The sequence below is a fragment of the Pan troglodytes genome, chromosome 15 (assembly GCF_028858775.2).
Source record: "Pan troglodytes isolate AG18354 chromosome 15, NHGRI_mPanTro3-v2.0_pri, whole genome shotgun sequence".
NCBI classification, from domain to species: Eukaryota; Metazoa; Chordata; class Mammalia; order Primates; family Hominidae; genus Pan; species Pan troglodytes.
Window position 1 is genome coordinate 56216168 of NC_072413.2, and position 15303 is coordinate 56231470.

Consider the following 15303-nt stretch of genomic DNA (forward strand, 5'->3'; position numbering starts at 1 on the left):
TGAGGTGGGAGGATCACTTGAGCCCAGGAGTTTGAGGTTACAGTGATCTATGATTGTACCACTGTACTTCAGCCTGGGCAACAGAGTGAGACCCCATCTCTTTTTTTCTCTTATTAAAAAATTTTTTTTGTAGAGATAGAGTCTCACTGTGTTGCCCAGTTGGTCTCAAACTCCACTCAAGCAATCCTCCCACCTTGCCCTCCCAGAGTGTTGGGATTACAGGCATGAGCCACCGCCCTGGGCTCCCCATCTCTATTTTCTTTAAAAAAAAAAAAAAAAAAGGAAATTCAATGAACATGGAATTGTTGGTTCCAAAATAATAGGAAAATGCTAATGTGAATAAAGGAAGCCAGTATGTCTTACTTTCCAAACCCAATTAATTTACGTTTACTAACATGTTTTTTGTGTTTTGTTTTTTTGTGTGTTTTTTGTTTTGTTTTGTTTTTTTTTTTGAGGTGGAGTTTCACTCTTGTTGCCCAGGCTGGAGTGCAATGATGTGGTCTCGGCTCACCACAACCTCCACCTCCCGGGTTCAAGCAATTCTCCTGCCTCAGCCTCCCAAGTAGCTGGGATTACAGGCATGCGCACCATGCCCAGCTAATTTTTGTATTTTTAGTAGAGACGAGGTTTCTCCATGTTAGTCAAGCTGGTCTCGAACTCCCGACCTCAGGTGATCTGCCTGCCTTGGCCTCCCAAAGTGCTGGGATTACAGGTGTGAGCCACCGCACCCAGCCTAACATGTTGTTTCTACCAAAAGGTATAGTTCCATTGAAACCTTCTAATTAGACACAATACTGACCAGTAGTTGGTTGGTGAAGCAAAAAAAGGGTTATTTAAAGGAAAGGACCGTTATAAAAAATCGTATACTAAACATTTTATTTTAACTTAAAATTTGTGTGTATTTATGTTTTTCCAAGACCTTTTATTTGAGGCTAAGTCTGATTATAGAGTGCTGACTTAAAATTATATAAACCAGTAATTCATAATTTATGATTTCCAGCTTTTTTTTTTTTTCTTTTTATAAGTACAGTAAGAGCTTAAAGTTACTAGGAATCAGTCTTGGTACAGAATCCATCTAGTTGGCTGGGCGTGGTGGCTCATGCCTGTAATCCCAGCATTTTGGTAGGCCAAGGCAGGCGGATCACTTGAGGTCACGAGTTTGACACCAGCCTGGCCAACATGGTGAAACCCCATCTCCACTAAAAATAAACAGAATCCATCTAGTTATTTTCTTCTAGACTTTTACAGTTGTCTCACCTGTTACAAATATTTTTAAAAATGAACTTGTCTTTCCAAAGCTTTCAACATTCATAGAAAGAACAACTTGTTTTCTACCTTAATATTTCACTGGTTAAGTAATAATTGTTAAGTTATGTAATTTTAATATCAAATCAGCTGACAAAAGATTGGGAAAAAGAAGAGTGACTCTTTGTAAGCATGCAGCTCAACTGGTGGAAGAAGTCTGCAGGCATAGTGGCAAGGGCCTGACCAGCTATGCCCGTTCAGCATACTGCAGGCCTCAGTTAGTATACTTTAGTGGTGAAGTGGAAAAAATTAGCTAGTAGATTGAGTCTCATGAAGAGGATTTTATGTTTTGAAAAGGATTTTTAAAACTTTAAAATAGTTATGCATAATATCCCAATTTTATAAAAAATAGAGTTTATACCTGTATGTATGTATAGTTAATTTTGTATTGCATTGGTTAGGATTGGTTAGGATTGGTTTGACCACAGTTATACAAACCTGAAAATAGTGGCTTCAACAACTTAGAAGTTTATCTCATTTAAAAGAAGTTCAAGGCTGGGCGCAGTGGCTCACACCTGTAATCCCAGCACCTTGGGATGCCAGTGCTGTTGGATTGCTTGAGCCTGGGATGTAGAGGTTGTGGTGAGCTGAGATTGTGCCATTGCACTCCAGCTTGGGCAACAGGGCAAGACCCTATCTCAAAAAATTTGAAATTAAAAGAAAAGAAGTTCAAAGGTAGATCATCCAGGGACGATATTATCATCTCATATTAGAGACCCAAACATCTTTCCATCTATCATCTCTGAGATGTAGCCCTTATCCTTGAGGTCCAGGATGGCTGTTGGAGTTGTAGCTACCATGTTTTTGTTTCAAGCAAGTAGTCCTAAGAAGGGAAAGAAGAAAGTACTTAACTCTTAATTGAAAGTCCAACATAGGCCGGGTGTGGTGGCTCTTGCCTATAATCCCAACACTTTGGGGAGGCTGAGGCGGGCAGATCGCTTGAGGCCAGGAGTTCCAGCCTGGCTAACATGGCAAAACCCCGTCTCTACTGAAAATATACAAAAAATTAGCTGGGCGTGGTGGCACAGGCCTGTAATCACAGCTACTTGGGAGGCTGAGACATGAGAATTGCTTGAACCTGGGAGGCTGATCCGGGATCACACCGTTGCACAGAGCGAGACTCTGTCTCAAAAGGGAAAAAAAAAATGTCCGACATATTACTTTTGCCTACATCTCATTGACTGGTACTTAACTACATCTAGTTGCAAGACAGACTTTTTTTTTTTTTTTTTTTTTTTTTTTTTTTTTTTAAAGAGATGAGGTCTCACTGTGCTGCTCAGGCTGGTCTCGAATTCCTGGCCTCAAGCCATTCCCCTGCACTGCCTCAGCCTCCTGAAATGCTGGGATTATAGGCATGAGCCATTGCATCTGGCCAAAGGCTGGTAAATACAATGTTTTAACTAGTGGGATGGGGTGGAGGCACAATATATCCAGCTTAAAAATGGAGTTTTATCTTTTTTTATTTTCAAATCCTACAGATAAACAGGCAGTTGTAAAAGATAATACAGAGAGGTCCCATATACCCTTTCGGTTTCTCCCAATGGTTAAACATCTTATATAACTATAATATGATATCAAAACTAGTAAATTGGCATTGGCATAAAATATATGTCAGTTCTGTGTTATTTTATCATGTGTGAGTTCTACAGTCACTACAACAATGGAGATATAGAACTATTGCCAGACAGAAAGAAAAATACTGCTTGATCTCACTTTTATATGTGGAATCAAAAAAAAAAGTCAAATATCTAGAAACAGAGTAAAACAGTGGTTGTTAGGAGTTGGGAGGGGAAGGAAATGAGGAGAGGGTCAAAGGACACAAACTTGCAGTTATGAGTGATGAATAAACCTAGAGATCTAATGTACAGCATGAGGACTTTAGTTAGTAACACTGTATTCTATACTGAAAATTTGCTAAGAATAGATTTTGGGGCCGGGCGCAGTGGCTCACGCCTGTAATCCTAGCACTTTGGGAGGCCGAGGCGGGCGGATCACGAGGTCAGGAGATCGAGACCATCCTGGCTAACACGGTGAAACCCCGTCTCTACTAAAAATACAAAAAATTAGCCGGACGCGGTGGCGGGCACCTGTAGTCCGAGCTATTCAGGTGGCTGAGGCAGGAGAATGGCGTGAATCCAGGAGGCGGAGCTTGCAGTGAGCCGAGATCACGCCACTGCACTCCAGCCGGGGCAACAGAGCAAGACTCTGTATCAAAAAAAGAAAAAAAAAATAGATTTTGGGTGCTCTTACTACTTATGGAAGGTGATGGATAGGTTAGTTTGCTTGAATGTAGTAATTACTTCATTATGTGTGTATATATATGTATATATCAAAATATGTTGTGTACCTTAAATATATATATAATTTTTAAAAAAATATGGAACTCTTTCATCACCACAGAGATCTTCCTCATGCTACCAAAAAGAAATAGAGTAATTTTAATTTGAGATTAAACTGGAAAATGGATATTTTATTAAGCAACTAGTGATCCTTGTATTATTTTAAAAAACAAAGAAATGTGGGGTGATTGCTTATAAATCTCTTGTATCACTAGCTAATCTGCTTATTGAATCTTACTAACTTTCATAGAATACTATTTCTTTTCTCTTATTAGGTTTGGGGAGTTATAATTGGACACAAAATACATGTAAATCTATACATAATAATAGTAACAGCTAATAATTTAGGGAATGCCTCCTATGTGCCAGACCCTGTTCTATTAACTCATTGCATCTTCACCTCAAACCCTGTGAGGCAGGCATTGTTATCCTCTCCATTTACAAATGAGAACACCTTGTATTTTAATAATTATTCTTTGTTAATGTAGTATTGGTACTTAAAAATACTATGTAAATGGAAATAATGGTGTATTCTGTGTAATATTATAATACGTGACACCAACAGAAAGCTCTCTTTCAAATCCCATTAGAGATTCAGTTGTGGAAATTCTTTTTGAACAAGATAATGAAGAGCAATCAGTTGCCACTTTAATATTGGATTCCCTTATACAGGTATTTTATCTTGTCAAAAAATTCCCTTTATTACCACAGTCCTTTAAATATAAATTTTAAATGTTATTTTAGGCAACTAGCAATCCTTGTCACATATTATTTTTAATATGTGTCAACAACTAATCTGCTTATTAAATTTTATTAATTTTTACAGAATACGATCCTTTTTTAACTTTTTAAACTTTCATTTTAAAATTTTATAGTTTATGAGTTTTACTCTGGCACTGAGAAATGGCATCTACAACATTCCAAACCCCAGGATAATGAGTGCCATGGACATGTGCTTTTTTTTTTTTTTTGAGACAAAGTCTCGCTCTGTCACCCAGGCTGGAGTGCAGTGGCGGGATCTCAGCTCACTGCAGCCTCTGCCTCCCGGGTTCAAGCGATTCTCCTGCCTCAGCCTCCTGAGGAACTGGGATTATAGGCACCCACCACCTTATCCAGCTAATTTTTGTATTATTTAGAGACAGGGTTTCGCCATGTTGGCTAGGCTGGTCTTGACCTGCCTGACCTTGTGATCCGCCCGCCTCGGCCTCCCAAAGTGCTGGGATTACAAGCATAAGCCACTGCACCTGGCCTTTTTTTTCTCTTTTTTTGACAGAGTGTTGCTCTTGTTGCCCAGGCTGGAGTGCAATGGCATGATCTCAGCTCAGCACAACCTCCGCCTCCTGGGTTCAAGTGAGTATCCTGCCTCAGCTTCCCGTGTAGCTGGGATTACAGGCATGTGCCACCATGCCTGGCTAATTTTGTATTTTTGGTAGAGATGGGGTTTCTCCATGTTGGTCAGGCTGGTCTTGAACTCCCGACCTCAGGTAATCCACCTGTCTCGGCCTCCCAAAGGGCTGTACAGGCGTGAGCCACCAAACCCAGTGACATGTGCATTCTTTTAAGACCAGGGACCAGATTTTTGTTTTGTACCTAGTGTGGCTTGTGGTTCCTTCCAGTTCAGGGTTGTATAGTATTCAATTTTAAATTCCACAGGACATATGGTAATAATATGTCTCTTTTGTTTAATGACTATGTAATTATAGGACTTCGCATGAAATACCATTGCCTTGGAAGATATGTTTACCTCTAGGGCTCCATTCATTGAAGGACCTTATCATCGCTAACTCTTAAAGAGAACTGATGTAGAACCATAATTTTTCTAGGAGTGTTATCTTCCCACTTAACAACTGGCACTGTGAATACACCTTAGAAAAATTAAATTTCTACATATTTCACTTATCCCAAAAAAGAGAAGTTATTTCTTCTCATGCTCTTTGCCCTACTTAATCATTGCTACCCTGACAGTGAGAACACTCACATATGCCCTATGGAATGTAAAATTCTATGCTTTTAGACTTTAAACTATTTTAAAATCTTTAAAGTTTATGTATATATTTGGCAGTATGTTTATGGTGGTTATATTTGCTACATGAAAGAAACCTTGCTGTGGCCCTTTTTGTGATACAAACGATCACCTGTTTAATCTGTAGTATAATAATAATATGTATAATAATAGTATATATATGTATATTTTCTTAAGTTCAATCAAGCATTATTTGTACAGTTCAGAATAAATCCTTCTTTTTTTCTTTTTAATAACAGTGTCCGATAGACACCAGGAAGCAACTAGCAGAGAATTTGGTAGTCATAGGTGGCACTTCTATGTTGCCAGGATTTCTCCACAGATTGCTTGCAGAAATAAGGTATTTGGTAGAAAAACCAAAATATAAAAAAGCACTTGGCACTAAGACATTTCGAATTCATACTCCACCTGCAAAAGCTAATTGTGTGGCCTGGTTGGGAGGTAAGAATTTCACTTTTAAAATATAATGATTATATAGTATTTGGTCTCTGAATGACACTATTAATGGATATATTAGAATAAATAATTCAGGGTTCAGAATTGCCCACTTTATAAATAGAACTAACACTGACTTTTTCTTTTTTCTTTTTTTTTTTTTTTTTTGAGACGGAGTCTCACTCTGTCGCCAGGCTGGAGTGCAGTGGTGGTGTGATCTCGGCTCACTGCAGCTTCCGCCTCCCGGGTTCAAGCAATTCTGCTGCCTCAGCCTCCTGACTAGCTGGGACTGCAGGCGTGCACCACCACGTCCAGCTAATTTTTGTATTTTTAGTAGAGACGAGGTTTCACCATGTTGGCCAGGATGGTCTCGATCTCTTGACCTCATGATCCACCCACCTTGGCCTCCCAAAGTGCTGGGATTACAGGCATGAACCACCATGCCCAGCTGACTTTTTCTTAAATTGTATTAATTTTCAGAATTTTATACCTATTTCTCTTGGCATTTGCACTGTGATATTAAGTAAACGTTCTCATTTAGTTAAAGTCATCCCTCAAAATAGTGAAAGCTATGAATTTATTCCAGTGATGCTACCATTTCTTTCTTTTCTTTTTTTTTTTTTTTTTTTTTTGAGACGTTTCATCTTTGTTGCCCATCCAGCTGGAGTGCTATAGCGTGATCCCAGCTCACCGCAACCTCTGCCTCCCAGGCTCAAGCAATCCTCCTGCCTCAGCCTCCCTAGTAGCTGGGATTATAGGCGCCCGCCACCACGCCTGGCTAAGTTTTTTGTATCTTTAGTAGAGACAGGGTTTCTCCATGTTGGTCAGGCTGGTCTCAAACTCCTGACCTCAGGTGATCGGCCCGCCTCTGCCTCCCAAAGTGCTGGGATTACAGGTGTGAGCCACCACCCCCGGCTTACCATTTCTTAAAATGTTCATTTTAATGTCTTCCAAAGCTAGTGAGCCACATATGAAAATTGGCCTCTTTAATTTATGACTATATTTGTGACTGAGTTCATTGAATGTTTTAAGTAGTGATGGTTTCACTGAAATAAGCAATTAACCTAATAAGTACAGTTGACCCTTGAACAACATGGGTTTAAATTATGTGGGTCCACTCATATGCTGTTTTTTAGGAAATATGCTAGAAAAATTTTGGAGATTTGCAACAATTTGAAAAAACATAGACAAACCATGTAGCCTAGAAATATCAAAAAAATTAAGAAAAAGATACATCATGAATGTATAAAAATATATATATAGATACTGGTCTGTTTATGTGTTAATCGACTATTCATGTTATTGGTAAGACTGCTCAGTCAACAGTAGACTATTGGTAGTTAAGTTTTCGGGGAGTCAAAAATTATACATGGATTTTCAACTGCTTGGGGGTCCACACCCCTAATCCCTGCATTGTTCAAGGGTCAGCTGTAACTACTTTGAAGGGAAAAACAATCATGAATATGTACATTTATACAGGTTCTGATATGTGTTTTATGATGCAGTTAGAGCTAGAAGGTATCAGGATTGTACATTTAGAGAGAAAAAGTAGTATGACATTTTAAAATGCATGTTACATTATTTCTTGTAAAATAGAATTTGGTCAAAACGTAGTTTTGATCTAGGACAAATTGATTTAGTAATGGAATTGTTTTTAAAAGACTGCCTTGTGGGTCTTAATAAGGTCTTCAGTATAGTATGTTAGGACATTATGATGATGTTTATTGGGTTTTGCAGTACCATTTTATTTATTGATATGTAACCTTAGTTGTGAGAGAGAAAACTCAGAATCTTGATTGTATTTACACAAAGTTGAAAATACTTTCACTCCACTCTATCTCACTTGCTTTTAAATGCAATAATACTTGTTATCATATTCACTATTATCTGCTAAAGGCCATTTCAATTACTTTAACATGGAGTTATGGCTTACCCTGTTATTCAAAATGTAAAATAAAGAATGGCTTAACTGGAATTACTTTGAAGATTGTGGCTATGCATTGCTGAATTTTACCAGTCCACTTTTGTCATATAGTGAAGTAGATGTATATGTACATAAAGTTTTCTGGTAAAAGTTATCATCTTAGCTATAAAAAATATTTTTGTCACACAGGGGCTATTTTTGGAGCATTACAAGATATACTTGGGAGCCGTTCTGTTTCAAAGGAATATTATAATCAGACGGGCCGTATACCTGATTGGTGTTCTCTCAATAACCCACCTTTGGAAATGATGTTTGATGTCGGGAAAACTCAGCCACCTCTGATGAAGAGAGCATTTTCCACTGAGAAATAGAAGTTTGATTAAAAATCAACCTTGCTTCATATCAAATATTTAACCAATTATAAGCAAATTGTACAAAGTATGTAGGATGTTTTGTTATAGAGGACTATAGTGGAAGTGAAAGCATTCTGTGTTTACTCTTTGCATTAATATATAATTCTTTTGACTTTGTTTCTCTTGTGTAGTGGTAAAATGGTAGCTGGTGCTTATTGAGATTTGCTGTATTTATATCAATAAAGTATAGTAAAGCAGTTTGATTTTGGAAGTTTGTTATGTGGCTTTTTTTTTTTTTTTTTTGAGACGGAGTCTCGCTCTGTCACTTAGGCTGGAGTGCAGTGGCACAATCTCTACTCACTGCAAGCTCCGCCTCCCGGGTTCACGCCATTCTCCTGTCTCAGCCTCCTGAGTAGCTGGGACTATAGGCACACGCCACCCCGCCCGGCTAATTTTTTGTATATTTAGTAGAGATGGGGTTTCACCATGTTAGCCAGGATGGTCTCAATTTCCTGACCTCGTGATCCACCCTCCTCGGCCTCCCAAAGTGCTGGGATTACAGGCGTGAACCACCGTACCAGCCTATGTTGCTTGTTTTTCAAAAAGAATAGTATTTCTCCACAGTTCACATAACCTGTTCTGGGCTCATTAATTGTGTTTCCAGCAGTTACTCCATTTAAAGCATAAATAGTGTTAACCATTACCAGTTATTTCAAATACTAACATGGGTCCATTTAAAAAAAATATTTATTTTGGTACTTGGGTGTCCATATTATAATAATGTTGTTTTTCCAGAAATATATTTGATCTTTGGACTGAGAATGTTTGGTAACATAGTCAAGCATTTGTTAAGCCAAGTGTGGAAATGTTCACTTTTTAACTTTACAGTTTTTTTAATGAGCAATTCTACATTTCTAAGAAAAAAGATACTTCATTTTTATATAAGGTTACCACTGCTTTATAAAAATGTATTCACAATGTCATTAATCTTTGTGTTTGTGCTTTATATCTTCTCAGGGCAGAGGTTCTTGAAATATGTACTCAATCATTTAACTTTTATTTTATTTTTTCATTTGTTTTTAATGAACTACCTCTTGTTGAAATTTTGCTGGCTTCATTCTTTCGGGATACCTGTGTCCTCTAGTCCTACCTCTCTTCCATAGCACTCTTTCCTTAAGCACAGTATCCATAATTGGGGCACTTCTAACTTTTACCTTGTAATCGTTTCAACAGAGGTTTTATCTTCTTTTCTGGAATATAAGCTCTCGTAGAACAAGGCTTGTCTATTTCTTAACTTTGAAACCTCCCAGGAGGATTGCCAGGAATAGGTATACTATTATTTGCCAATTGGATGGATTTACTATTTTATTAACATTATCTCTTTTTTCAGTAAACATGAACTTTACATTTATATTGACCTCATATTTTGGTGAATTTAGATTATTTATGAGAAGTTTTCATCATTGAATAATATCAAAAACAGGATCTGTGACTGAAATAGAGCTTTAAAACTAGCTATAAAGTAGCAGACAACTAGTGGCTGAAGTTAAGGAACGTAGCCCTCTGTTATAGGTTGAATTATGTCCCTCAAAAAGATAGGTTGAAGTCCCAACCCATGTACCTTGTGAACGTGACCTTATTTGGAAATAGAGTTGCAGATGTAGTCAAATTAAGATGCGATCATTAGGGTGGCGCCCCGATCCAGTAAGACTGGCATCTTTATAAGAAGAGGAAGCCAGTTGTGGCGGCCCATCCCTGTAATCCCAGCAATTTGGGAGGCTGAGGCGGGTGGATCACTTGAGGTCAGGAGTTCAAGACCAGCCTGGCCAACATGGTGAAACCCTATGTTTACCAAAAATACAAAAATTAGCCAGGTGTGGTCCTGTATGCCTGTAATCCCAGCTACTCCAGAGGCTGAGGCAGGAGGATTGCTTGAACCCGGGATGCGGAGGCTGCAGTGATCCAAGATCACGCTACTGCACTCCAGCCTGGGTGACAGAGTGAGACCCTGTCTCAAAAAAAAACAAAAACAAAAAACCCTAAGGAAAGCCATGCCTAACATATTCCAGGATTGACAAGGAGACCAATTTGGCTTGTGTAGAGTGAGTAAGGAGAAGAAAAGCAATAGTAGATGGGGGAGTGGGTGGATATCTTGTAAGGATACATCTTACTGAGTAAAACAGGGTGCCCTTGGAGGGTTTTGAGTGGAATGACAAGATCTGGCTTGTTTATACCAGATTATTCTGGATGTTGCGTTAAGAATCGAGTTTAGAGAGACAAACTGAAGCAGGAAAATCAGTTAAGAAACCATTGCAGTAATCCCAGTGAGATGATGTTTTAAGCAAAGGTGCTAGCAGTAAAGATGAGAAGCCTGATTCTGGATACATGGAAGGTAGACCAACAGGCTTTCCTGATAGATCTTATGTGGGTGTTTCAGTTACCTATTGCTATGTAACAAACTTCTAAAAGTTAGTAGCTTAAAACAATATGAATCGTATTTGCTTATGGTTTTGTGGGTCAGAATTCAGGCAAGACTCAGGTGAGCAGTTCTGTTCCACGTAGTATGAGCTGGAGATAGCCACCTGGCTGTATTTAATTGGTGTGCTGGGATGGAAGGTCTAGGACAGCCTTGTTTACAAGTCTCAGTGTCAGTGCTCTCCACATGCCTTCCCTGTCTTCCACATGCTTCTCTCCACATGGCTGGCTTAGGCTCCCTCAGCATGGTGGTCTCAGAATACTGATTTGTTACTTGGCAGCTTGGATCCAAACTCCATTGTGTGAGTTCTCCTCAAGACACTGTTTGCATCATGCTTTCTGTTGTCCTATTAGCCAAAGTTAGTCACATGGCCAAGCTCACAGTCAGTATGGGAGGGGAATATTGAAAGACACTTTCACAATGGGGTTGGAGAGATAGGAATCAATAATGTTTCCAATATTTTTCATCCATGCAACTAGAAGGATGGTGTTACCGTTAATGGGGAAAAAAAGGAAAACTACAGGAGAAACAAGTTTTGGGGCAAAGATCAAGAATTAGTTTTTGTACATGTTAAGTATGAGATATCTACTAAACATCCAAATGGATATAGATGTTTGATATTTAAGAGAGAGATCTGGGCTCTCTTAGAAGTTTTGAATCGGCCGGGCACGGTGGCTCAGGCCTGTAATCCCAGCACTTTGGGAGGCCGAGGCGGGTGGATCACTCGAGGTCAGGAGTTCGAGACCAGCCTGACCAATATGGTGAAATCCTGTCTCTACTAAAAATACAAAAATTAGCCGGGTGTGGTGGCGGGTGCCTGTAGTCCTAGCTATTCGGGAGGTTGAGACAGGAGAATTGCTTGAACCCGGGAGGCGGCAGTTGCAGTGAGCCAAGATCATGCCACTGCACTCCAGCCTGGGCGACAGAGTGAGACTCCGTCTCAAAAAAAAAAAAAAAAAAAAAAGTTGTGAATCATCAGCAAGTATCGCAATTAAAACTGTGAGATCACCAAGTGCATGAGTGTGGATAGAGAAGGGGACCAAGGACTCACCCATCCATGGAGCACTCCCAAGTGAAGAGATAGGAGAGAAAGGAAGTGTAGCTGGTGAGATAGGGTAGAAAACAAGAAAGCGTTAGTGTGCTGGAAGCCAAGGGGGAGATGTGGATCCAGCATGGAGTGATAAAATTTGTAACAAATTTCTGATACTCCAAGTAAATTAGGACTTGCAATTAACAATTCGATTTTGTGGAGATGAATGATGACCTTTTCATGTACAGTTTAGTAGACTAGTGGGGTGTGCCGGGAGGGACGGAAAGTCCTGACTAGGGTGGGTTGAGAAGAGCAAGAAGTGCCTGACATCTGGGAACTAATCTAACACAGGTAAGCCTCAATGCTATTACAGATTGATATGACGCTTTCGGCAAACTATGCTTTTCTTCTATTTTTCACATAACATACACTTCAGACAAGTTGGTTACTGTCCAACTCAAAACACCAAACCTCCCTCTTGCTAAACGAGTGACTTACTTTATCAGTTTCACCTTTATCCCTCCTTTAGTCTGCCATCCTTATAGATAAGATTTCAGATCCTAGAATTGCCCTGGTTTTCTGAGAGCACCCAATTCAGAACCCCTACTTACTTAGACCCTCCCCCAAATTACCCAACAAAAGCCAAGATCCTATAATCACCATCTTACTGAATCACCCCACACTTCTCCCTTGTTGCCATGAGTAATAAACTAAACGTATTTGACAACAGGTGTGGGGGTTTTCTGGGTTTTTTTGTTTGTTGTTTTGTTTTGTTTTGTTTTGGTCTATGGCTGAAGGGCATTGTCAGGGTTAAGAGATGGGAGGGAGGGGAAACTTGAGCTTAGGCAAAAGGGGATGGGCTTTTGCTACACAGGGGAACAGAGAAATAGAATGGCAGCCTGTGAGGAAACTAGGTCGAAGTTTTTAAGATAAATAACAGCATGTTTGTGTGTTGAACGGAAAAATCAAGAAGGGAGAAAAATTGATCCTTTAGTAGAGAGCTGGGGGATGACACGTGGAGGGTACAGGATCCAGTGCTTTAGGCAGGGTTGGCTTCAGGTAGGAAGGAGCATAAACCGTTCGCCTACGTGGTCTGGCGGGTGAGATCCTGGAATGTGTCTGGCTGTGGTGGTCCGAGTGGGCGAGGACATTCTGCTGACTTCACAGTTCTCTGTGCAAAGGGGAGAAGGCGGAAACCTTTCCTCCCTCACATATCCAATTGCCTATCCTAATTTTCATATCTCAGTTGTTTTGTACGTCTTTAAAGAGCCTTTACTAGAATCTTAATTTCCTAGTATCCATCCCCAAGAAGAATGGAAGAAAACTTGATGTATGCACTGGTGGTATAAATCTCACTACCAAAAGAACTATTTTTCACTATATATTTCTTCAGGGATAGACTCCATATTGAGAATAGGAAAAAGGACAGAGAGAGAGAGAGAGAGGAAGAGAAACAGAGAAGGATAAATTGGTTCTTTTTCTTCGGAGTCCTCAGGTGCCTCTGAATGTTTTTACATCCGGTCTCTTAAATTTTAGAAGAGCAGCCAAAATGTGGGGCTCATAGGTTTGTTAAGATAACAATTAAAACTGCCCTCTACCACTAACTATCCAAGTATGCACAGTAACACAAAAAACTAGTCTTTAACAGTGGGCATTTGGTTTCCTCTGTGTTTTAAGGAGAATACGGGGAGGACGTGTGATTTCAATTGCGCAAACACAGTTTGTGACCTGTTTCGTTTACAAAAGGTTAACTTTTTACTGGAGAATCTGGTTAATATTGAAAGTGTTTAAATTAATTCTGCTTAAGAACTCTGTAGTTTAAGTGCTTTAGTGAAAGCGTTTAAGTTTCAGGAAAAAAGATATAACCTGCGCCCAACGTGGGGCTCGAACCCACGACCCTGGGATTAAGAGTCCCATGCTCTACCGACTGAGCTAGCCGGGCGCCTATTACATTAGTCTGCTTTTCTCCTTCTTGAGGAGTGTTTAACTACATGGTTTTCTATTCTTCGCGTAGTTTCTTTTCTAAAAAAATTTATAACGTACTATTAGATCGGCACTTCAGAATTATTTTTCAGAGCGTTCTAAATATTTAATTGTACTTAGATTTAAGAATGTTTGTATATGTATCCAAAGATCATTGAAAACTTATGCGAATCTTTATCATTACAGAGTCACTGAATCTTTTTAACAAAGTGTTTAAAAATATTTACCAACCAATATGTTTTGTTTACATAAACACATATCAAGGCCATCCAACTTCCATCAAATGGCATTCCGGATTCCTACATGTTTGGGCTCCGCATTTAGAAACAAAGTCCAATCTCTGAGGGGTTAGTTTCCCTGAACAACCGCGGGGCTTAGCTATTTTCTTTAGCATGGTCTGATGAAGGAGAGTTAAATTCAGAAAAGGGGGGCTTCGAGTCAATTAATATAAGGTCTCTTTAGAGTAATTGTCTGACAATGAGAGATAGGACGTTTGGAGGGTGCTATTATTCTCCTCAAGTGACAGAAGCTGGGAGGAAAGAATTAAAGTCTCTGAATCTAATGGTAAAGAATGTGAACTCTAACAGGCAAAGGGTCAGAAACCCGATTTTAATCAAATTACCATAGGAGATACTGGAATAATGTCATATGGAAATACATATATTCTGAAATGATGGTGAACCTTTCTAGATAAGAAATTCTGTCCGGGCGCGGGATGCCTGTAATCCCAACACTTTGGGAGGCCAAGGCAGGTGGATCAGGAGGTCAGGAGTTCGAGACCAGCCTGGCCAAAATAGTGAACCCCCCCACCCCACCCCTCCACCCCCCCCGTCCCCAACTCCCGTCTCTACTAAAAATACAAAAACTTAGCCGATCCTGGTGGCCGGCACCTGTAATCCCAGCTACTTGGGAGGCTGAAGCAGAAGAGTCGCTTGAACCCGGGAGGCGGAGGTTGCAGTGAGCCAATATCACGCCATTGTACTACAGCCTGGGCGACAGTGCAAGACTCCATATCAAAAAAAAAAAAAAAAGAAAAAGAAATTCTTCTAATTTCTGTGATAATGGAGAGGGGTGTGGTGTTTATACTACTACTTAGCAGTGCAAGTTAAAGACCAATTTGTAAACCTGAAAATAACAAAGAATTCTTAGGATAGTATCCCCAAAGCACAGTATTTGGAAGCTAGAAACATTGGGCATCACATTTCCTGAGGTATTCAATTTAAAAATAATAACATATGTCATAAAATAGTATACATTTAGAGTTGTCTTGCTCTGTCGCCCAGGCTGGAGTGCAGTGGCATGATCTCAGCTCACTACAACCTCCGCCTCCCGGGTTCAAGCAATTCTCCTGCCTCAGCCTCAGCCTCCGGAGTAGCTGGGACTACAGGCATGCAACACCACGCCCAGCTAATTTTTGTATTTTTAGTAGAGACAG

At 39.7% G+C, this 15303-nt stretch overlaps 1 protein-coding gene and 1 non-coding gene across 4 annotated transcripts in view; one reads left to right on the forward strand and one right to left on the reverse strand.

Annotated features, from left to right (window-relative positions):
- Positions 1 to 8642, forward strand: part of ACTR10 (actin related protein 10) — a 33232-nt gene extending 24590 nt beyond the window's left edge. For 2 of the 3 annotated variants that reach the window (XM_509972.7, XM_016926143.3), the window contains 3 exons: positions 4235 to 4316; positions 5907 to 6108; positions 8216 to 8642. In XM_509972.7, coding sequence (XP_509972.5) covers positions 4235 to 4316; positions 5907 to 6108; positions 8216 to 8397 — 466 coding nt within the window. In that variant the 3' untranslated portion in view covers positions 8398 to 8642. The remainder of the gene's footprint in view (positions 1 to 4234; positions 4317 to 5906; positions 6109 to 8215) is intronic. The other variant, XM_016926144.3, reaches the window with a different exon arrangement.
- Positions 8643 to 13754: 5112 nt separating this feature from the next.
- On the reverse strand, positions 13755 to 13827 carry TRNAK-CUU (transfer RNA lysine (anticodon CUU)). Its single transcript has one exon. It is a non-coding gene; the product is annotated as a tRNA-Lys (tRNA).
- Between the last annotated feature and the right edge of the window lie 1476 nt (positions 13828 to 15303).